Below are 25,089 nucleotides of genomic sequence, written 5' to 3' on the forward strand. Positions count from 1 at the left end.
CCAGCAAGCCTGGTTCCCCCGCCTTTTTTTTTCCAAATGATTTTGAGTTTTGTTCCACATTGTTCTCCCTGTCTATCCAGGATCTCCTACATAGATCCTCTTCCAAGTGGTTGACAGTAGTAACCAGGCACCATCTAGTTCTTCTGGTCTCATAGTCATATAGGCTGCAGATCAGATGGTGTACCAGTCGCTAGGACTAACTGTTTCCGTGAATTTTTGGTTCTCCTCATCTTCTTGGCTCTGGACAAGAAGAGACCTATAGTTGCGTCTAGATGGCAGCTTGCAAGCTTTTAAGATTCCAGTCGCTACTCGCCACAGTAGAAGGTGGAACAATGTTTTATATAGTGTGTTATACCAATTGAGCTTGATGTCCTCTGTGACTATGGTCCCAAGCCCACAGGTTCAACTACTTGGTCCTTCTGGGTAGCTGGCTGTGACCAAGCAGTGACTGCAACTTTGCCCCTTGTCAAGAGCTAACTTATTCTTAAGTAGAAAAGTTTGGGGATGAATTCGTTAGAATGGATACACAAAGCAAATAAATATAGAGGTAATTATTAACCTATGTAAACAAGAGTTGGGCAAGAAACAAAATGTAATTCAAAGCACATGTCATGGTTTTTGGGAGTAATACATAGTTAAGATAACGTATGCAGTGAATATTGGCTTAATCAAAATTGTATTACATTAGCTATAGCACAAATTATAATATAGCATAATAAGATAATGAAAGAAAAACGAAGTATGCACACATGACTTGTGGGATGAAAGAGCTAAATTTAACATCTGCTAAAGGGGCAAGGAGGCGGCATCTCTGACCTCTAACTACACAAGAGGACGACGGAATCACTATCAACAGCCCAAAGCCTGTTCTTACGAGGCCAGACATGCCCTCCAGACCCTCCAATCCAGACCCTCCAATCCTCTTATGAACCTTGTCACCAACTGTTCCTCCTGTGGCACCCACCACCTCTTGGCTGGGTTTCATAATTCGCTGCAGCAGCCACACAGGAACTCACAGATTATGGGGTTCATTAAGGATGCAAAAGGCTACAATTCAAGTTCAGGAACACACTCAGTCTCTCTCAGCCGGCGTCTCTCTCGTGTCGTTCTCTCAGCAGCACGTTTCTCCCACATCTCTCTCAGCAGCACATCTTTCAGCAGCAGGTCTCTTTTAGCCAGCAGTCAGAGAGACTCTCCTCCCGCCTCTGGGACGGCTCCTTTTAAGCCTGGCAAACCGGCAAAACTAACCAATACCAACATGAGAATCCTACACACCTGAGAATGCAAACCTCCCAGAAGATTATTTTGTGCTGCCCCAGGTGGATGACTAACAATCAGCTACTCAGTTACTTATGGCAAAGTGGGAGTTATAAATACTATGGCTAGAAGAGCCATACCATGTGTTCTGGTTATCTAGTGCCACTCTGACAGGAATATACCACAAACAGGATGGCTAAATAAAAAGAGTTTATTCTCTTACAGTTTGGAGGCTTTAAGTCCAAGTTCAAAGTGCCAGGCTCTAGGGGCTGGGTGAAAGCCCCTCAACCTTGGGGTTCAGCTCTGCCTCCTGCTCCTGGCCCACTGGACTAGAGGCTTTTCTTCACTTAGACAGCTACTGGCTGCTGAGGCTAACAAGCCCAAGGTCAACAAATAAAATGGCACAGTCCCGATGTTATCAAACCACACGGTAGGCTATTAATCCAAGCCCAATGAAAGTCCCAAGTTCAGCAGAGCACGGCAGGCTGCTGAACAACGACATGGCTACATTCAGGGTTCAAGCGTGCCATAAGCTAGAGATCATTCCCAAAGCTGTTTCTTATATACAGGAAGCAGACCACATACCCAAAGGCAGCTACTCAGCTGCTCACAGTAGATTCCACCATGGAGTTGATTACCAGTCTCACCATGGGGAACGCTACATCCAGCTGCCCCGCCACTCAACCAGGCCTAGACAAGTTGATACACAAACTTAACCACCACACCATGTAATTTACTGCATCACAACATCTAAAACTAAAAATCAAGAAATAGCAGTAATAGCATATTATTTAAAAACATAAAATGAAATACCAGAAGAAACAGTTCAAATAATTTAAAGTAGTTGCTTCTGGGGAATAGGAAATAAGAAGGGGATGAGGGGAAAAGGGTTGTTTTATTTTATAAGTTTTGAAGTACTATTTGACTTCTTTACACACATAAATATAACTTTGATTAAAAAAATAAATTAAAAAAGGGAACTATTTCTATTAAATAAGCACCAGGTCTACACAGTTTTATAGGATTTTTCTATCAGCCTGTGAGAATCACATAATCCCTACGTCATTAAACTATTTTAGAGCACAAAGAAAGATGAGAAACTCTCCAGTTCATATGATGATATCAAGAGTTGGCAATTAAGAGCACAAAAAAGAACATGTAGGCTAGTATTAGGAACATAGACACAAAAGTCCTCTTATTATCAAACTGAATTTAGCAATGCTTTATAAGAGTGATACATTATAACCAAATAGGGTTTATCTGCCAAACTGTTCAACTATAGTAAAATCTACTGATATAAATCCTACATTAACAGATTAAAGGAGAAAAAGAAAAGGATCAGTTGCCCAAAACATATAAAAAACTATTTGATAAAATTCAACACCTATTTATGATCGAAACTTTAGTATTTAATAATATAGGGCAATTTCCTTAAACGAAAAAAGGGTCTCTACTATAAAATGATAGTAAACATCCTAAATGGCTGCTATCTAACGGGCTGTTACTATTTAACATTATACTGGCGGTTCTATCTTTTGTTAGGTGCCATCAAGTCCCTTCTGACTCATAGTGACTGTGTGTACAACAGAATGAAACGCTGCCGGCCATGGGCCATCGCACAGCTGTGGCTGGCTGAGCCTGAGCCCACTGTTGCTGCCACTGTGTCCATCTATCTCAATGAGGGCTTACCTCTTTTTCCCTGATCCTCTGCTTCACAAAGCATGATGCCTTTCTCTTGGGACTAGCCTCTCCTGATAACATGTCCAAAATAAGAGAGAAGTCTCACCATCCTTGCTTCTAAGGAGCATTCTGGCTGTACTTCCTCTAAGGCAGATCTGTTTGTTCTTCTGGCAGTCCATGGTATATTCCATATTCTGTGCCAACACCATAATGCAAATGCATCAGCTCGTCTTCAGTCTTCTTTCTTCATTGTCCAGATTTTGCGTGCATGTGACGTGACTGAAAATACCAGAGTTTCGTCAGGCACACCTTAGTCCTCAAACTGACATCCTGCCTTTCAACATTTAAGAGGGCTCTCGCAGCAGATTTGATTTCTTTCCAAATATATTGTCCGATTCCTTGACTGCTGCTTCCATGGGCACTGATTGTGAATCCAAGTAAAATGAAACCCTTGACAACCTCATTTTTCTCCGTTCATCATGATGTTGGTTATTGGCTCAGTTGTGAGGGACTTTTTCCTTTTCTTTATGCTGAGGTGTAATCTGTATTGAAGGCTGTGTATGGTCTTGGATCTTCACCAATAAGTTCTTTAAGTCCTCTCTGCTTTCAGAAAGCAGGCTGTGTCATCTGCATCTCACAGCCTCTTAAAGACTGTCCCCTCTGGTCCTGACGCCATGTTCCTGTTCATATATTCCAGCTTCTCAGATTATTTGCTCAGCATAGAGAAAAAGCTGAGAGGCTCCCCTTCTGGCACTGTATCAGTGTTCTGCTGCTATCCATAAGGTTGCTGCTATCCATGAAGTTTTCACTGGATGATTTTTTTTTCCCCCCAGAAGTACATTGCCAGGTCCTTCTTCCTAGTCTGTCTTAGTCTGGAAGCTCCACTGACACCTGTCCACCAGGAATGACCCTGCTAGTATTTGAAATACTGGTGGGATAGCGTCTAGCATCACAGCAACATGCAAGCCACCACAGTATGACAAAATGACAGACACGTGGTAGGCAAGGTCTAGCTAACGCTATGATAATCTGAAAAATAGAACAAGAGCTATAAATATTGGGAAGGAGGATTACTATTTGTAGATATAATTATTTCTCTAAAATTTCCAAGTAGATTGACATAAAAATAATGTCATAAAAGTTATTTAGTTGGCAAATTACTATAAAAAAAATTTCCTGGCTTGTATGTATACTTGTTGTTGTTGTTGCTGTTGTTATGTGCCGTCGAGTCGGCCCCGACTCATAGCGACCCCTCCTTGGGTTTCCGAGGCAGTGTCACTACGGAAGTAGGATTGCCCAACCTTCCTTCCGGGGAGTGGCTGGTAGATTTGAACCGCCAGCCTTCTGGTTAGCAGTCAAGTGCTTTAGCCACTATGCTACCAGAGCTCCCTGTATGTATACTAGCAATCATTAATTAGAGAATGTAATTGGGGAAAAAACTCTTATTCACAATAACAACAAAAAGCTTACAAGAAGAAGAAAATCTAGTAGAAAATGTGTAAGATCTATATAAAGAAAACTGTAAAACTTTACTTATGGACATAAAAGAAGCCCTAAATAAATGGCAAGACATACCCTTTACTCGGATGAGGAAATTTAATACTGTAAAAATGTCAAGACTCCCTAAATAAATCTATAAATCCAATACAATTCCAATCAAAAACCCAATAATATTTTTTATGGAACTTGACAAGCCAATTTTAAAGTTCATGTGGGGGAAACATACACAAAATAGCCAAGATATTTTTGAAAAAGAACAAGTATGTGTGTGTATTGTGGGGAACTTAGCTTAATATGATAGTGAAAACACATTTTTATCAGAGACTTGATTCCCTCCTACTTCTGGTAATAAAATCTCAGTGGGGAAACTGTCCCATGTGGTTGAAGTAGAGCAGACTCCAATTTCCCAATAAGGTTGGGCATGGGATACAGGCCTGGCCAATCAGAGGAGTCAGATGCCTTTGGGAGAAGGATGAGCATGTGATCAAATCCACGTGGCTCAGAGCTCAACTTGGAATTTTTCTGCTAAAACTGTTGGGGTAGCTGGCTTTTTGTCTCTGCAGTAATTAAGCTATCAGTATGTGCTTTGGGTTGCCAATGGTTATAGTGCCTACTGGGTGGAGGGATTATGTCTGAGAAACGAAGAGATGGAGTCCAGATAACATTATTTGCACCCCTAGATAAAATTTACCCTGATAACAGATGCCTTTGGATATCCTAGCTTCATAGTCTATAAACTTCCTAATTTGTGCTGAGTGTCTATCACTCACAACTGAAAGAGTTCTAATATGATACTATAAAATCACAGTAATTAAAATCCTTACTTTTGGGCAGAGAAATAGTCTAGAAACAGATATATGGATAAGTGAGAATTGAGTTTTTAATAAACATGGCATTTTGAAGCACTGTAGCAAGGATGGACCATTCAATAACTGCTGGGAGAAACTGTCTGGAAAAAATTAAGTTAGGACACTCTCATATCATACATAAAAATAAATTCCAGATGGATTAGAGAGTCAAAAGTAAGACACATTACTACATACAAATGTTAGGAAAAAAATAAAGAATATTTTTATAATCTTAGGGTAGAATAAACCACCCTGAGCAAGACATAGATAACCCACGAGCTATAAAATATAAAAGATAAATAAAAGACTAGGAGAAAAGTTAGTAACATATACAGCAAAGGATTATATAGCTAGACTTATAAAGGTCTTCTATAAATTAATAAGCAAAAGACAAATAATCCAGTAGAAAAAATGAACAGAGGTCATAAACAATTCATAGAAGAAATACAAATGGGCTGTAATATTTGAAAAGATGTTTTATTTCATCAATAATCAGTAAAGCACAATTTAAAATGAGATTTTTTTGTCCTTAAGATTGACAAAATCAGACTTTTGTTTTCTAAAGTTAGTGAGGATATGCCAAAGTAATCATTTTCAAACACTCTTCATGGTGTTCACCAACTGCGGTATCATTATACTAGCAATGCCATATGGTTGTTAAAAAGACTGGGGTGTTATACACCAATGTTCACACCAACATTATTCAGAATGTCAAAGGTGGAAACAACTCAATGTCCATCAATGGATGAATGGATAAACCAAATGCGGTATATACAAAGGAATATTATGCAGCCATAAAAAAGAATGAAGCTCCGACACATGCTACAACATAGATAAAGCCTGAAGACATTATGTGAAATAAACGAGACACAAAAGAACAAATATTATATGACTCCACTTACATGAAGTGTCTAGAATAGGTAAGTTCATGGAGACAGAAGTAGATTAGAGGCTATGAGGGGCTGAGAAGCATATAGGAGTTATTGCTTAGTGGTACAGAGCTCCTGTTTAAGCTGATGAAAACATTTTAGAAATAGTAGCAATGGTTGTATAACATTGCCAATGTAATTAATACCAGTGAACTACACCCTTAAAATGATACATTTCACTCAAGATGCATTCTGCCCATTCAAAAAAAAAAAAAAAAGATTGAGGTGTGATGTTGAAAAAAATAACCCTTAAAAATGCACGTAATGGAACCTAATAATAAAGAAAAATAAGTTCTATCTATCTAAAATGTATGAGAATAAACAAAAGGACTAGAAAGTTCTAATAAATTGTGATTACCCACGTGAAAGACTGAGAAGGGTAAGGGGAAAACTTTATTGTTTCGCTTTATTAAATATTGTTTCTATCTTTTGTAACAAGATGTATTTGTATCTTACTAACATTTAAAAAAATGAAAAATAAGCGGAAAAAAAATAAAAGGTACACCTATTCCTCACATATCAACTATCATGCTAATGTAATATCCAATTATTTTCTACATTAACAACATACATGTGGCAGTAACAAATGGTGGGGTGTGAAGGGAGAGTAACACTGGCTGTGAAGGTTAAGGATACACGTCAACTTGTCTGGGCCACAATTCTCAGTAGTTTGGCAGTTATGTAACAATGTAACCTGGCAGTTATATAATGATGTAGCCATCCTCCATTTTTGCATAATGCTAATCTTTGCATAAGGACACTGTCTTTGAAAACCAACCAAGTCACTAAGTGTGGAGTAGGTACATGTACTGAGTACTTGAACTGGCAAGGCTCAAAACTGAACTATGTCACTTAGCTAATATCTGAATGCTTAGTCTGTGCCAGACACTGTGCTAATTACTTACACAAAGGTAAAGTTGTCAACTATGAGCTCAAAAGGTACATGTTTGTGTATTTGTATTATTTTCCTACTCCAAATCACTGTCATCTCTTACCCAGATCACAATAGCTTCTTAATTGACTTCTCATTTCCATCCTTGCCTCTCTCCAGACTATTATCTATATATACTACAGCAGGAATCATTTTCAAAACACAAATTGCTTAAAATATTACCTTCACTAAAACCTTTTGGGAACCATGTTCATCACAGCATTATTCATAACAGTAAAAATATGGAAACAAACTAAGTGCCCCTCAATGGATGAATGGATAAACAAACTACATGTGGTACATATACCAAAAAACCCAAACTCACTGCCATCCCACAATGGAATACTATACAACATTAAAGACCAACAATGAATCTGCAAAACACTTCATAACATGGATGAACCTAGAGGACGTTATCCTGAGTGAAATTAGTCAATCACAAAAGTACAAATATTGTATGAGAACACTACTGTAAAAAGTCAAGAAGTCTATACACAGAAAGAATCATACTTATCTTTGAAAGTTACCAGGGGTGGGGAGGAAAGGGAAGATCAATCACTAACTAGAGGGCAGACAGTATCAACTTGGGGCAAAGGAAAGGCAATAACATACAATATGGGGGGAGCTCAGCATAAAATGATCAAGGCAGAGAAACACTGGGAGGAGCACAAGAGTTAAAGGCAATACAGGAAAGTACTTTACATCCCCAACCCTGCAACAGCAGCGATAACAATAATCTGTAAGTGGATACATAGATACTTAACCTGAACAGGGGTAGGAGGATAAATGGGATGACACTCACAAATACATACAGGTTTAACAAAGGATATTTCTACCTGTGTATTTATATGTGATGCAAATATATTCATGAATATAGCAGAGCATACAGGGGGCAAAGTTATAAAAACTTCTTCTCCATAATCAAACACCTTGAGGGAATGAGTTGCTGGGCTTAGGGGCTCAGGATCATGGTCTTGGAGGACACTAAGGTGAACTAGCATAATATACTCCACAAAGACAAGGTTCCACATCCCATTTTGGTAGATAGAGACAGGGGTACTAAAACCTTGGGAGCAGCCATATAAAGTGAAACTATTAGTTTCTCCCTGTCTAGGGCAAAAAAGAGTGAAGAAAATCAAACACATAAAGGACTAACGGACCATGTGAACCACAGCCTCCATGATCCTGAGATCAGAACTGGATGGTGCCTGGCTGCCACTGCTGATTGCTCTCAAAGGGGTCACAATGAGAGGCCTTGGATACACTGGAAGAAAAACGAGGAACAAAACTCAAAATCATAAAAAGACCAGGCTTATTGATCTGATAGAGACTGGTGGAACCCCTGAGATGATGACAGTCCTTAGACATCCTTCAACCCTGGAACTGAACTCACCCCTGTGACTCAACTTTCAGCCAAATGAACAGTAATACTAGGAAGGTACACACTCATTACAACAATCAACCATACAAGATCAAAAGAACAGCATTGTCCCAGGGATAAAGCTTAAAAGACAGGAACAATCCAACAACTGAGGAATGGATAACCAAACTTTGGTACATTCACACAATGGAATACTATGCAACGCTAAAGAATAATGTAGAATCTGCAAAACACCGCATAACGTGGATGAACTTGGAGGACATTATGCTGAGCGAAATAAGTCACAGAAGGACAAATATTGTATTAGTCCGTTATTGTGAAAGTTAAGGAAAGGTTTATATATTGGAGGACATTTTCTTTGTTGGTTACCAGGGGTGGGAGGGAAGGGGAGGGAATGCTGTTAGATAGATAGAGATAAATATTGATTTGGGTGAAGAGAAGGGCAATGTACCAAATGTGAGTGACCAATATGGCAGCATTGAGGATGAGAAAGACAGAGAGAGTTACATGGGCAGTACAAACAACAAATAGGAACCCCTTTGTAAATACAATACTGAGTTGTCAGTGAAAGCAAACATGGGTATAGGGACGGATAGATGGGTGAACAAGCTAAACAATTATGTATGTCTAAATGGAGAGTGTATCCAAGATCATATACAGGGTTGGCAGACAATGGGCCTCTCAGGGTGCAGAAGAGTATGAAGGGATGGACACTGGGAGGAGGTAACTATGGGGAGGAAGTGGGAGGGGAGCTGCTGCATTGTAAATTTTGGTCAATGACATGAGACAAAGTATATGTGAACTGCTGTATGAAAAGTGAATTTACTCTGTAAATCTTCACCCAAATCCTAATTAAAAAAAAAAAAAAAAAAAGACAGGAACAAATAGGAAAGAAGGATGAAAGGAAATTATAAAGACAGGGAGGAAGTGGGAAGAGGGCTGTCACATCATGGGGACTGCAATGAATGTCACTAAATAAAATGAGTATGAACTGCTGAATGGAAAACCAATTTATTCTGTAAACTTTTACCCAAATCACAATTGAAAAAAGAAAGAAACCTTTTGGGAATGTCCTTCGTTCTCACAAGGAGCTCTGGTGGCGTAGTGGTTAAAACCCTTGGCAGTGGCACCAGCCGCTCCACTGTAGAAAGATGAGGCAGTCTGTTTCCGTAAACATCTTGGAAACTCTATGTGGCAGTTCAACTCTGTCCTAAAAGGTCGCTATGAATGAGCTGCAATCGACTCGATGACAGTGGGTTTCCTTTGTTGTTGTTGTTCTTACAATAAAGATTACTTTAGCCAGTAAGTGCAGTCTGACCACTGCTCTTCTCTCTGGCCTCCATTTTCAGCCACGTGCCAACTCACTAATCCTGCATTCCACCATGTCCAATTGCTGTCAAACTTAAGAATTAAGTTCTTAATTTCAGTTATGCTATTTTTCTTGAAAGTCCATTTGGTTCTTTTATATAGATTCCAATTCTTTGTTGAACTAAATCTTTCCATCTACTTTGTCTGTCTTTTCTTCTATTTTCATAAACATGTATTTTAATGTCCTTGACTACTAACTCCTCTTTGTGAATCATTAGTTCACTCACTTCTAAAGGTTACTTTGTCTCTTAATTGTTGGTCATGCCTTTTTCAATGTCCAGTAATTTGTTCTTTTACTGTATTCTTGATATTGTGGCCAAAAGCCATATAGAAACTAATGACATCTTCCAGTATGAATTAAGTAAACGTGCCTTGAGGAAAGCTGACTTTGCATTTGGGTCTTGAGTTTGGGACTCTTCTGATTTCCAGTCTACCACATCAGTCCCAAATGACTGCCAAAAGGTCTGTTGGTTTCCGTTTTCCTAAGGTTAGGCCCTCCGCTTGGGCCTAGCCTGATCCTCAGGCTGCAATTATCTTCCAAAAAAGAAAATACTGGTGATCCCTTAGGACACAGTCTTCCCTCTATGGAAGTTCAGCCATCTAGTCCTTTTTGCTCTCTGATGTCCTTAAAGATACGATTATTCTAGTTATAATTTTCTTTAAATTGTGATATAAATATTGCCTGCTTTGTCCTACTGTATCCTACCCAGATGCAAAAGTCCTATTTGCCAAATTTGAAAGAAACCTAGTAAGTACAATACACAAAGCTTGGGAATGAATTTAATATGGACTGTGAGAGACAAGGAGAAATCATATTCAGATAGCAACTGGACAGATGGTACTGCAATGCACTAAAAGGTCAAAAAGGACCTGATATAGGTATGTGTGTCTTGAAGGGGGAGAACTTGAGTTCAGTTTTTAATACAGAATGGTGTGATAGTTAAGGTTGTTTGTCAACCTGGCTGGCTATGATTTTGAGTGGTGTGGCAGCTGGATGGAGTTATCCCCCAGGATGAGATTGTTGTTGTTGTTGTTATGTGCCGTTGAGTCAAACCCGACTCATAGCGACCCCTCCTTGGGTTTCCGAGGCAGTATCACTACGGAAGTAGGATTGCCCAACCTTCCTTCCGAGGAGTGGCTAGTGGGTTTGAACCACCAGCCGTCTGGTTAGCAGGCAAGTGTCTTAGCCACTATGCTACCAGAGCTCCCATGATGAGATTAGATGGGTGTAATCAACTCCATGGCAGAAGCTGCTGTGAGACATCAATCAGTGGAAGGGGAGTTGCCTTCAGGGTGTGGCCTATTTCCAGTACATACAGAGAAACTTGGGAAAGGTCTCTAGCTTTTTGGCACATTTGGATCCTGCAATATGGTTGAGGCTTCATCTTCAGTTTCTGGACTTGAACAAGTGGCCTGCTGTGCTGCCTGCTGACCTTGGCATTGTGCCATTTTACCTGCCAACCTTGGGCTCATCAGCCTCAGCAGCCAGCAGCTGCATAAGTTAGAAGATGCCTCCAGCTGCAGTGGGCCTAGAACAAAAGACACAGCTCAAGCCCCAGGTTGAGAGGCCTTCCTCCAGCCCCTAGAGTCGGCACTCTGAATTCGAACTTCCAGCCTCCCACACTGTGGAAGAATAAATTCCTGTTTGCTAAAGCCACCCAGATGTGAGAATTCTGTTATGGCAGCACTAGAGAACTAAGACAAATGGGTCTTAAGTTTCTAGTTTTAGGAAGTGAACATGTAACAGTGTAAGTCATTAAGATAAAGACCACTGGAAGGGGATCTTATTCATTTATTTACATTTCATTGTGATTTAAGTGAAAGTTTACAGAGCAAATTCATCTTCCACACAGAAGTTCACATATACTTTGTCTCATGACATTGATTGTAATCTCCCACAGTGCAACAGCTTTCTTCCCACTCCCTTCCAATAGCTACCTCCTCCCTGTATTCTTCCCTCCCATGTACTCCTGCCCCCTGAGCTGTCTCCCTGTGATACACAGCCCTTCTATCCTCCCATGATTGTTCTCTCCAAGGAGTGTATCTATGTAATATAAATGTTCAGCTCATATGCCTGTCTTTTGTTTGGCTGGAAGCCACAGGAGTGGGTTCAATTCCAGATCTGATGGGCAACTGGGGGCCATAATCTCAAGGGTGTAACCAGTCTCAAAGCAGCAAATCTGGTCGGATGAGAATCTTTTTGAGGGCAAAATCATGCATTTGGGTTTTGGATATTCTGAATTTGAAGTATCTTTGAGATTCTTAAGCAGGCAGCTGGATTTTGATATTTGAGTCTTAGAGGAGAGGTCATGGCTGGAGATATCTTTTTTTTTTTTTTTTTTTATTAGGATTTGGGGGAAGATTTACAGAGTAAATTCACTTTTCATACAGCAGTTCACATATACTTTGTCTCATGTCATTGACCAAAATTTACAATGCAGCAGCTCCCCTCCCACTTCCTCCCCATAGTTACCTCCTCCCAGTGTCCATCCCTTCATACTCTTCGAGAGGCCCATTTTCTGCCAACCCTGTATATGATCTTGGATACACTCTCCCTTTAGACATACATAATTGTTTAGCTTGTTCACCCATCTATCCGTCCCTATACCCATATTTGCTTTCATTAACAACTCAGTATTGTATTTACAAAGGGGTTCATATTTGTTGTTTGTAATGCCCATGTAACTCTCTCTGTCTTTCTCATCCTCAATGCTGCCATATTGGTCACTCACATTTGGTACATTGCCCTTCTCTTCACCCAAATCAATATTTATCTCTATCTATCTAACAGCATTCCCTCCCCTTCCCTCCCACCCCTGGTAACCAACAAAGAAAATGTCCTGGCTGGAGATATCTTGAGGGTCATCAATATATGGGAGGCAAATGATGTCATGAGTGTGGATGAAACTGCCTAGGAGAGAAGAGAGAGTGAAACGGAAAAGGAGCCTAGGCTGGAGTCTTGAAGAACTCTAATATTAAACGACTAGGCAAATACTCTAATTTACTTTCCTTTTCAGTGCACTGAAACTTCAAGATGATTCTTATGGATTATTACACTTTGCTGCTAGTAAGCTATATCGATTTATCATGGAAAACTCTGCATATTACCCAAGGTTTTCATCAGTAGTTGTCCATCATTTTTGGAAATTCTATAAAGGCAATTCACAGATTCTATAGGACTTTAGACATTGTTCTTCAAACTGCAGGTTTCAGTGGGTCATGAAATCAATTTAGTGGGGCTGGATTAGCATATATTTTTTAATCAAATAAGTAGAAAATACCAAAGTACATCAAATATAATAAGCATCTACTCTCTTCCTTGGTTAGCTCATCTAGTTTCATGCCTCTCAATGGCATATACAATGCCCCCCCCCTTTTTTTTTTAATCTCTAGCCCAGGCCTCTCACCTAAACTCCACTCATTAATATATCTCCACTTGGATGTCTAATAGATATCTGAACTCAATATGGCTAAACATGAATTCCTGATCTCCCTTCCCCAAACAGCTCTATCTGTAGTCTTTCCAGGTGATGGCAATTTTATCCCTCTACCTTTGACCTTCTAGGCTAAAGTCCCTAGAGTTGTTTATTATTTTTCTCATTCTCTAACACACCACATTCCATCTGATGGCTACCACCTGGTCCAAGCTACTATCATCTCATTTCCTACCTTGACTAATGCAATAGCCTACCAAAAGGTCTCTTTCCCCCTTGCCCCGTTATAGTCTACCCTCAACACAGCAATAAGAGTAATACTTTAAAACAAGAAGTCAGTAAGTTTTTTCTTAGAGGGTAAGATAAGAGGCAACATTAAGGCTATCATGTAGGTAGGTACAAAGGAGCTCTCATGGTGTAGTAGGTAAGGCATTTGGCTGCTAACCAGAAGGTCGGCAGTTCAAACCCACTAGATACTCCATGGGAGGAAGATGAGGCAGTCTACTTGTTAGGATTTACAGCCTTGGAAACCCAGCGGGGTCACTATGAGTCAGAATTGACTCGATGACAGTGCATGGATATAGGTATAAGAAAGAAAAAAGCTTTCCACAACTTTTTGTTGCTAAAATTAAAAATGTAATAATAATTGAGTACAATTTTTTATAATACAAGTCTACTAATGAGAAAAAAATGGAAAAAAAAATTAACAGGTAACATTTTGCTTAAATGGGGTTCAAAGTGAGTGCTCTTCATCATTAAAATTGGTGGCAAGTGTTCCTTTATAGAAACTATTCTTAGCTGGGTCAAACAGAAACAGGCACTGAGCTGGATTTAGCCCGCAGGCTATAGTCTGCAGACTCCTGTTTTAAAATACAATTTTATCACTGTTCTCTCTCCATTTGTTATCTCAGTCCTAGAGGCCAGAATCAAGGCAGCCTTCGCTGGGTTGTCTGGTTAGGGTCTCACAAGACATAAGTCAAGGTGGGTTCTTAACTGGAGGATCTGGGGAAGAGTCCACTTCCAAGTTCATTCAGATGATTGGCAGGATCCAGGTCCTTGCAGTTGTAGGTCTGAGGTCCCCATTTCCTTGCTGGCTGCCAGCCGAGGGCTACTCTCACCTTCAGAGGATCTGACACTCTTTAACACGTGGCCTCCTCCGTCTTCAAAGCCTGTAACAGTGCACTGAATCCTCCTCAGGCTTTAAATCTGACCTACCCTTCTGTTACCAAACCCAAAAACTCAATTGCCATCGAGTCAATTCCAACTCCTAGCAACCCCCATTGGGCTTCCAAGGCTGTAAATCTTTATGGAAGTAGACTGCCTCATCTTCCTTCTGTAGAACAGCGCGTGGGGTTTGAACTATTAGCCTTCTGGTTAGCAGCCAAATACCTTACCCACTATGCCACCAGAGCCTTTTTATCCTTCTGTTAACAGCAGGGAAAAATGCTCTGCCTTTAAAGGTTCCACCTGACCAGGCCATACCCATATAATCTTCGTATCTCAAGGTCAACTGACTCGGGACTTTAAGTACATCTGCAAAAACTCTTCAGAGCAGGCCCTAGATTAGTGTTGGATTGACTAACCCGGGGGACAAGAATCTTGAGGGGCTATCTTTAGAATTCTACCTACTATAACTTGCAATAGCTTCTTACTCAGAGTAAAAAGATAGGGCCCTTACAAGGGCCTATGTGATCTGTGCCATCTCCTCCAACTGCCATGCCTGCCCCACTATATCTCTAACCTCACTTCCTATTACTCTCCCTCTGGCTCACTGTTCATCCACATTCGCCTCCTTGCTGCTCCCTGAACATGCCAGACGCATTTGCAATGTAGGGCCTCTGCTCCAGTCTCCGCCTGAAATGCTCTCCTCTTAGCTACCTACTTTGTTAACTCTCTTACCTCCAATCTTTGCTCAAGTTTCACTTTTTCAATAAGCATAACCTGACCATCCTACTTAATACCACCATCTTGAACTCTTATTCCTGGCACTACCTATTTCTCCTACCCTGTTCCACTTATTTTTTTTTCCCCCTACTGTACTTATCAGGAGCTCTGGTAGCATAGTGGCTAAGATACTTGCCTGCTAACCAGACGGCTGGCGGTTCAAACCCACCAGCCACTCCTCAGAAGGAAGGTTGGGCATTCCTACTTACGTAGTGATACTGCCTCGGAAACCCAAGGAGGGGTCGCTATGAGTCGGGTTTGACTCGACGGCACATAACAACTGTACTTACCACTTTTAACATAGACTTTGTGATATATATTGTCTGTCCCTCCTTGCTAGGATTAAGCTCCCAAAGGTAAGGGTCTTCGTCTATTCTGTTCACTGATGCAAGCACCTAGCACAGTGCTGGGCACAACACAGATGGTCAACAACTATTTAATGAATGAATGAAATTCCAGGAAAACTCCTGTGTCCATTTTCTACATTTGTATGTGAGTAGATTGTGATGTAATATATATTTGTTAATGAAGGTATAGTTAAGAGAGTTTGAAAATGACTAGATTATACTACATGACCTAAATGATTGTTCTGGTTCCCTAGTGCCACTCTGACAGAAATATACCACAAATGGGATGGCCTTAACAAACAGGAATTTCTTCTTACAATTTGGAGGGTTTAAGTCCAAGTTAAAAATGCCAGGCTCTAGGGGTTGGGTGAAAGCCCCTCAGCTTTGGGGTCCAACTCTGCCTCCTGCTCCCGGCCCACTGAGCTAGAGGCGCTTCTTCACTCACATAGCTGCTGGCTGCTGAGGCTGAGAAGCCCCAAAGTTGACATGTAAAAAGGGCACAGTCCTGATGTTACCAAACCACACGGCAGGCCATTAACTTGAGTTCAATGTAAGTCCCAACCAAGGTCAGCAGAGTATAGCAGGCTACTGAGCAACAACGCGGCTACATGCCAGGTCCAAGCGTGCCAAAGGCTAGAGACCATCCCCAAGGCTTCTCCTTATATACAGGAAGCAGACCATCTCCCAAAGGCAGCTACTCAGCTGCTTGTGGCAGATCCCACCATGGAGTTGACTGCCAGTCATCATGGAGAAAATTACCACCAGCTGCCCAGCCACTCAACCAGGCCCAGCCAGGGTGACACACAAACATAACTACCACAATGATCCTTTCCAAACTGGAGCACTTATAAATTTCCATGTGTACCTAGTAAATCTCCACCATATTCTTTGGGAGATGGCAAAGTTCACAGCCTAGTAACTACAGAAAGGCACTGAGTTATTGAAATATAACACTGACAGCAAAAAGCTAAATAGTTATGTTTGCCTGTTCTATGACTGTGAGTTAGAAAAGACGGCGAAAAGAGGAAGGACAACTGCTGAATGCCTCCAAAACAGAAAAATCCCAAATTAGCCCTTCCACAGAGATATTACTTCAGAGCAAATAAAAAACAAAAAAATTTACAGATCAATTCTTGTTACTTACTGAAGAAGCGAAGAACAGCAAAGGAAGATATCACTCAAAGTCTCTGCTGTAGAAATTGTGACTTTAATGGATGCTGGAAGCAAAGACCACTTCCTAAGTATGTACAATTTCCACTCATCCACAGGCAGATCCATGCTACTTGAGATCTGTAAGAGTAAGAAAATGAGGAATCAGATTTCCATAAATACACAATACCAGAAAATCAAGATTTGATTCAAGCAAGGGTAAAGCAATAAAATCAATTCTCTGGGTCTTTTCCTAGAGTTGGTTACATGGGCCTTTTGTTGCCTCATAACTAAAATCTAAGCAAGGATTTATATTTTCTCATACCAACTCACGCAGTATGAACTGAAAGTCTATTATGTTCCAGGTACCAAGTTCGGTGATTATATAAGGAATCAAATTAGACAGCTACCATGGCTGTCCTCTTGGAAGCTCTATCTACACTAGTTGCTCAAATCAGAAATCTGGGAGACACCAGACTTTTCTTTTTTACTCATCCCAGTAACTATTCAGTTAAATATTTCTCTTTCATGTAGTTCAGTTTTCTCCTCCAATTTCCAGGTCATTCTTTCAGTTCAGGCCCTCACCATCTCATCTGACATTCTTTCCAATGTCATCATTAGTCTGCTTCTCCTCAATCGGTCCTCTATATTAAGACAGATGCCAGTCCTTTGCCTTAAATTCATTAATGCTCTTCCCAGCACACTGGGAAGACCAGTACCAACCCTTCATTATTTGACCTTTGGCTTCCTAATTCTCAAGTGCCCTTCTTCCTCTGTAGCCTATCACACTGAACTAATCAAAGCTATTTCCTGTTCTCCAATTTCCGGAATATTTCATCTCTGCAATATTTTTGCATAGGCTAGTCACTTTGTCAGGAACATCCGAGCCTCACTTGGCGTAACCCTGGCAAACTCCCACACGTCCTTCCAGATTCAGTTCAGATGGCACCTCCTTCTGGAAGCCTTTCCCTGATCTTCCATCTGTGGCTCCAGAACACGCGGGTCTGTTCTAGGGCCAGTGCCAATCACAGTAGATACATGGGCGGGGTCTTCTTTACCTTCAGAGGCTCCCACAGTGCCAAGCTTAGGGCCCGGCACCGGCAGGCGCTCAGCACTGGGTTGTTCAAGGAACAAAATCGCTGCTTTGCCTATACTTAGCAGGAGAGTTCTAGAAAACAGCTCTAACTCTCCTCTGGACTGCCAGTCTGTCTCCTCCTTAAGAATCCGCGTCGGGTATGCTCCCAAGAGCCGGCTCCGAGAGCTCCGACAACTGGGCCACCAGCGTCCGTACTTATGTCCGCGCCACCTTAGGCGCGCTCTCGGGCTCGGCGCTCCGCCCCAAACATTGCCATCCAGCGACTTGACCCCAAACTCCCTTGAGCGGGTCATGTGGGCGGCCCGTCGGTCTTGGCCAATGCAGTTGCTACTTGGCCCTTGGGCCCGCCCCTGCGCCTCACGCACGTCGGGAGGCGGAGTGGCGTGCGCAACTGATCGCGCCAATCGCTTTGGAGCGCGCGGGACCCCGGGAGTGGAGTCGGGGGTACGGAGAAGCTGGAGCGCGGGAGTTAGCACGGCGGAGCCATGGTCGGCCATCTGAGCGAGGGGGCCATTGCGGTAAGCAGACTCCTGGATGCAGGGCTGGGTGGCTGTGAGCGCTGGAGGCGGGGGGAGTCTGCATGTGTGCGGAGTGGAGAAGCGGAGGGGAGTTAAGGGCGGTGGAGAGAGAACTCCAAGGAAGTAGATTACAGGGGGCGGTGGGAAACGGCCAGGGTATCTCTCATCTCCGGTTCATCACTCGCTCCTCAAAGTATTTGTTCCATTGTGTTTTAAACGTGCTCCCGTTTTTCCTACTTAAAATAAGCTCCTGACTCCCCCATATCTGTGCAGCTGCCGTTCTGTCGCCTCCCTTTTCCCTATCCACAGCCAAACTTCTGCAGAGTTGTTTGGTTTCAGTTATTAACCCACTCCAGTCAATCCCCCCCCCATCGCTATAGAAATAACTCAGGGTGAAGTTAGTAGTGGTCTCCAAGTCGCTAAATCGAACAGATACTTTTCAGTTTTCAGTTTACCTGAGTTCTCAGACATGTTCGAGTCTGTCGACCATTGGCTTCCTGGTGATTACACTCTTCCTTTGACTCCCGTGGTGCCACTTGGCTGGTCTGTCCCTGTCTTATTTGCAGGGCTGTCTTTTTTTGTTGACAGCCCTGCAAATTTTTGTTGACTCGAGGCTAGGCCTGCTTCTTCCAAGACAACGTTATAACTATCTGTGTCAATTGCTCACACGTTTCTTTGTCCAGACCTGCCTTTATATTGAAAGCAAGCCTGCGTCCTTGATATCTCTCAAAGGCATCTCAAATTCAACTTGTCTAAAAACAAACCTATGTTCCTTAGTCTGAGTCTCTCTCAATGTTCTTTATTTATCTTGTTGAATGGCACCATTGTCCATTAAGTTATGCTAGCCAGAAATTGAGAAATCTTTCTTGTTACATCCTCCGTCATACGTCCATCCAGTTCGTCGCTAAGTCTTGTATATTTTACCTCGACATACAGCTCTGTTTACTTCTCTCTACACACACCATCATTTGTTGCCTGGACTGCACCCTACTTAGCATAACCATCTTCCCTTCCCTCCCTTCGTAGCTTATGCCCACAGTTTTTTTTCCTCTCTATCTCACGGTCTTTTCTAAGTTGCTGGTGTTTTCTGCACTCTTGCCTTCTACGGGACCTTTCAACATGCTTTTCCCTCTAATACCTGAGTGGTTCTTCACTCTCCCTCTCACTAGTTAACATAATATTCAAATCCCAGCTCAATTGGAGCTTCCTCAGGGATGCCTACTTTGATTTACTAGATTAAATTTTGAGATCTTAATTCTTACTCTTTCACTTACTAGCATTGTAGCTTTGGTCGAGATACTAAACTCCTCTATGCTTTTTTCATCTTTAGAATGAGGGTAATGATATCAGATACTTCTTGCCTTGCATGAGGTTACCAAACCAAAAAAAACAAACCTCACTGCCATCCAGTTGGTTGCAACTCTTAGACTTCCTTTGGGACAGAGTACAAATGATCCCATATGGTTTCTAAAGTTGTAACTCTTTATGGAAGCAAACTGTCTCACCTTTCTCCTTCAGAGCAGCTGGTAGGTTCTAACCACCAATCTTTTGGTTAGCAACAAATGCTTTAACCACTACATCACCAGTGCTCCTTCTGCATAAGGTTAGTGGGTGATTCAATGAGTTAGTACATTTACAGTGCTTAACTCAGCGGCAGATAAGTAGTAAATACTCAATTCACGTTCTCTATTTAAAAATTTATTTTATTGTTGTTAAGAGTATACACAGCTAAACATACATCAGTTCTATAGTCTCTACATGTACCATTTAGTGACATTACATTCTTCAAGTGGTGTGACCATTCTTATCCTACTTTTCTGATGTTACCTGTTTTTTATAATCACATGTAATTTTACATTTGTTGTTTATTGGATCAATATCAGTTACTTTCTGTCGCTCACTGGATTGTAAATTCCGTGAGGCCTGCAATCATGGGTGTTTTTTTTTTTTTTTTTTGCACAATGCAAAATGCTGGTATTACTCTAGGTACTGGGGATACTAAATGCCCAATGTTTACTAATCGCATGAATTCATTAGGCAGTGAAAACAAAGGGATAGTGAAGGGTGGGGAACAAAGAGAGCTTGGGGGAAAATGGTATGGGGAGGAACGGTTGGTAGGGTCCAGTAAATACTTGCTTCAGTTGGGATGCATGAATGCTGAGACCTGAGAAGTGATTATAGATTGCAGTCCTCGTTCACTTAACTTTATAGCTACCTTGGACCTTAAAATTAGGAATGATTCCTCACTTTTAAAGGAATGAATATGAGGTTATTTACATTTGTGGAGTGATTTTCTCCTGTATTCAAAACTTTAGAAACATATTTCCAGTGTTAGGTAAAGTATTACTTGAGTTTTACTCAAATGAAAAATGAAATCTTTATGAGTGTGCATGTGTGTGTGTGCACATGCGCGTCTATTGTAGCAGTGTGTAGAGAATCTTTGTCAACTTTGATTATCAGCTAAAACAAGTAGTATCATTTTAGTGCAAAAGACACAGGCCCAGAAGGGGAAAAGAAGCTTGCATTTGCAGGGCATTGAGGTTATGCTAGTGGTGGTGGAGTATTTTGGAGGAGGATAGCAATAATGGTGGCACAACATAAAAAATGTCATCAGTGTCCCTGAGCTGTGAATGTAGAAGTTATGTTGGTTAATGTCTTGTATATGTTTTTGCCCAAATAAAATAAACAAATTAAAAAAAAAAGACAGACCCCAAAGGCTAGAAAAAAAGCACATAAACAGTAGAGGCTTTTTAGGCAAGATATGTAAGATAAAATAAAAGGTTATACATGGAATGATTGTGATAAATGAAATAAATAATTTGTATCTTAAGTAAGAGGAGTGCTGGTGGCGTAGTGCCTAAGGCACTTGACTGCTAACCAGAAGGCTGGCGGTTCAAACCCACCAGCCACTCCTCGGAAGGAAGATTGGGCAACCTACTTCCATAGTGATACTGCCTTGGAAACCCAAGGAGGGGTCGCTATGAGTCAGATCTGACTCAATGGCAGTGAGGTTTTTTTTTTTTTTTTTTAATCTTAAGTAATTGGCTTATAAAAAGAAAAGGATGGAACTAATGTTTTTTGACTTTCCAGTATGCCAGATGATAATTGGTACTTACAATAACCCTGTAAGGTAAATTTTTATCATCACCCCGGTTTTGCTGATGAAGAAATTAAAGTACAGAGACATTAAAGCATTTGTATGTAGAATGGAGATCTGAATCCATGTGCCCTTGACTGTTACATGCTGTTGGTGTGGTGGTTTTGTTTTTTTATTAATTGTTTTATTGTGGCAAAATACATATAACAAAATTTACCATTCTTAAGTGTATAATTCAATGGCGCTAATTGCGTTCATAATGTTGTGCAAGCAACCATCTATTTTCCAAAACTTTACCACCTCAAAGCAGGAACTCTGTACCCATTAAGCAATGACTCCTGCCTTGTATTTTTTATATACAATAATAATTTATGTTATTAATAATTTGTATTGTTAATTTGGAAATTTTAAAGCAATTTTATCTTAAGTGTTGGTGTCCTGCTACATGTCCCAGAAAAGTAAACTTTAAACTCAATTTATGATTGTTGTTGTTGTTGTTGTTATGGGCCACCGAGTCGGACCCAACCCATAGCGACCCCTCCTTGGGTTTCCGAGGCAGTATCACTACGGAAGTAGATTGCCCAACTTTCCTTCTGAGGAGTGGCTGGTGGGTTTGAACCGCCAGTCTTCTGGATGATAGCACATTTTAACCTGTGGGTGGATAAAAGCAATATCTGCACATAATTTTAAGATCTAATAGGGTAGAAAGGCATTTAAAGAAACTATCAACCTTCTGTCCCACTAAGCCCCAGTTCTTGTCTCCAGAAACAACTGCTTTTTTTTATTTAATCATCATTATTAAAGTTTAATTTACTTACACTAAAATGCACCCATTTTAAGTGCACAGTTTGATGAGTTTTAACAGTTTTATACACCCCTGTGAGCGCCACAATAATCAAGATATAGAACATTTCCATCATAGTTTCCACCTGGTCCTTCCTCTCATTCCCAGGTGTTCTGGTTTCTAGCACGCTATAGGCTAGTTGAGGAGACCTGGTGGCACAGTGGTTGAAACACTCAGCTGCTGACCAGAACGCTGGTGGTTCAAACCCAACAGCCATTTGGTGGGAGAAAGATGAGGCAGTCGGCTTCTGTAGAAATTTACAGCGTTAGAGACCCACTGGGACAGTTCTCTGTCATTCAGGGTCTCTGTGAGTCAGAATGGACTTGATGGCAGTGGGTTAGTTTCGAGGGTTCTAAAAATTTACGCAAGTAGAATGAAGTACTATCCTTTTGATCCATTTCAAGTTTACTTTTTTTTTTTACTTATGGTGTATTTTCCCTCAGTTGTAAACCTGGCATCATAAAATGAGTTGGAAAATGTTATTCTCTATCTCCTGAAATAATTTTTGCAAAAAATTTTTTTTTTTTTTACCTTAAATATCACCTGGAACTTATCGGTAAAGCCATGGGGCCTGGAGTTTTCTCTGTTGAAATAGTAAAATAGGTCTGATACAGCTTGATGAGACCCCCAAGACTGTGGCCCCTAGTTACCTTTCAGGTCTGGAATTTAACTCACTCCCATGGCTTCCAGCTAAACAATAGACAGGCATATAGGGTGAATGTGGTAGTTAAGGTTGTGTGTCAACTTGGCTGGGCCTGGTTGAGTGGCTGGGCAGCTGGATGTAGTATTCCTCATGATGAGACTGGTAATCAGCTCCATGGTGGAATCTACTGTGAGCAGCTGAGTAGCTGCCTTAGGGATGTGGTCTGCTTCCCACATATAAGGAGAAGCCTTGGGAATGGTCTCTAGCTTATGGCACACTTAAACCCTGCTTGTAGCCAAGTCATTCTTCAGTAGCCTCCTGTGCTCTGTTGAACTTGGTACTTTCAATGGACTTAAATTAATGAACTGCAAGGGGTTAGGTAACATCAGGACTGTGCCTTTTTACTTGTCAACCTTGAGCTTGGCAGCCTCAGCAGCCAGCAGCTGTCTGAGTGAAGAGATGCCTCTAGCTCCAGTGGGTCAGAAGCAAGAGTCAGAGCTGAGGCCCAAGTTGAGGAGCTTTCACTCAGCCCCTAGAGCCTGGCACCTTGAACTCAGACTTAAAGCCTCCAAACTGTAAGAGAATAAACTCCTGTTTGTTCAAGCCATCCCATTTGTGGTATATTCCTGTCAGAGCGGCACTAGGTAACCAAAACAGTGAACATTTACATCAGGTAGATACACTTCTTAGAAAGATCAAACGATCAAATGTGGAAGAACAGAAGGGCAGTGTTTGCACAGGAAGATAGCTGGGGGGGTGGGGCAAAGAAGGAAAAAGGAAGAGGTAACTACAGGAAGGAAGTGGGAAGGGAGCTGTTAGATTGTGAGAATTGTCACTGTCATGAAACACAATGTGTATGAACTGCTGTGTGGAATGAATTTACTCTTTAAACTTTCTTCCAAATCACAATAAAAATTGTTAAAAAACAGTAAAATAACAGTTCAATATTTTTTTAATAGATACAGAACTATTTAGATTTTCTTTGGTTTTTTGGTGGGGTTTTTTTTGGATGTTAGATTTGGTAGTTTGCGTTTTTTGAGATTTGTCCATTTATCAAAGTTGTTTCATAAAGTACTGTTTCCTTATTATTTCTTCATATATCTTTGTACCAAAACAAACAAACAGACAGACAAAAACTCAGTTGTCGAGTCAGTTCCTTGGTTTTCCGAGACAGTATCACTATGGAAGTAGATTGTCCAGTCTTCCTTCCGAAGAGTGGCTGGTGGGTTTGAACCGCCAGCCTTCAGGTTAGCAGTCAGGTGCCTTAGGCACTATGCCACCAGAGCTCCTATATCTGTGTATATATATTATTTATCATTTTGTTGTATGTGAGGTTGTGATGAGTCAGAACTGACTTGATGGCACCTAACAACATGTAGTGATTCTTCCTTTTTCATTTCTGATTTAGAGAATGTCAGAATCAGAGAATTCCAGGAATATCAGAGAATATCAGATGAGCTAGAGCTTTATCCAGTTTATCGATGGTTTCAAAGAACCAGCTTTTGGTTGAATTTTTTTTCCCTATTGCTTATTCATTTCCCATTTCATTGGATTTTTATTATTTCCTCTTTTTTGGACACTTAGGTTTAATTTGCTCTTTTTCTAGTGGAAACTTAGATCATTGATTTTGGACCTCCTTTTCTAATACAAGCATTTAAAGCTATAATTTTCCCTCTAAGCGTTGTTCTAGCTACATCCTACAAATTTTTGATAGATTGTGTTTTCACCTTCATTTAGTTAATACTTCCTAATTTCCCTTGTGATTTCTTCTTTAACAGATGGGTTCTTTAGAAGTGTGTGGTTTAATTTAGGAGTCTTCTAAATAACATTGTTATTGATTTCCAGTTTAATTACTGTGTGATCAGAGAATGTACTCCGTATGATTTCAGACCTTTAACATTTTATTTCATTAAAGGCACATGGTAAGCATGATGAATGTTTCAGGTGTGCTTGAAAAATATGTGTTTTGCAGTTGTCAAATGATAAATATAATTAGGTCAAGTTAAAGTTGCCTATATTTATACTGATTTTTTTTTTTTTTTTTGGCTATTTGCCGTATCAGTTACTGAGAGAAGAATGTGGAAATCACCAGTTATAATTGTAAATTAGGAGTGCCTAAGGCA

General features: G+C 40.8%; 1 protein-coding gene across 1 annotated transcript in view; it reads right to left on the reverse strand.

Moving 5' to 3' along the window:
* SMYD4 (SET and MYND domain containing 4) overlaps window positions 1–16,897 on the reverse strand; it is a 67,068-nt gene extending 50,171 nt beyond the window's left edge. The window contains exon 1 of the mRNA XM_007937572.1: window positions 16,764–16,897. Coding sequence (XP_007935763.1) covers window positions 16,764–16,897 — 134 coding nt within the window. The remainder of the gene's footprint in view (window positions 1–16,763) is intronic.
* Between the last annotated feature and the right edge of the window lie 8,192 nt (window positions 16,898–25,089).

The sequence above is a fragment of the Orycteropus afer genome, unplaced genomic scaffold, assembly GCF_000298275.1.
Source record: "Orycteropus afer afer isolate SDZICR_OR568_19922 unplaced genomic scaffold, OryAfe1.0 scaffold00042, whole genome shotgun sequence".
In the NCBI taxonomy this organism is placed as follows: Eukaryota; Metazoa; Chordata; class Mammalia; order Tubulidentata; family Orycteropodidae; genus Orycteropus; species Orycteropus afer.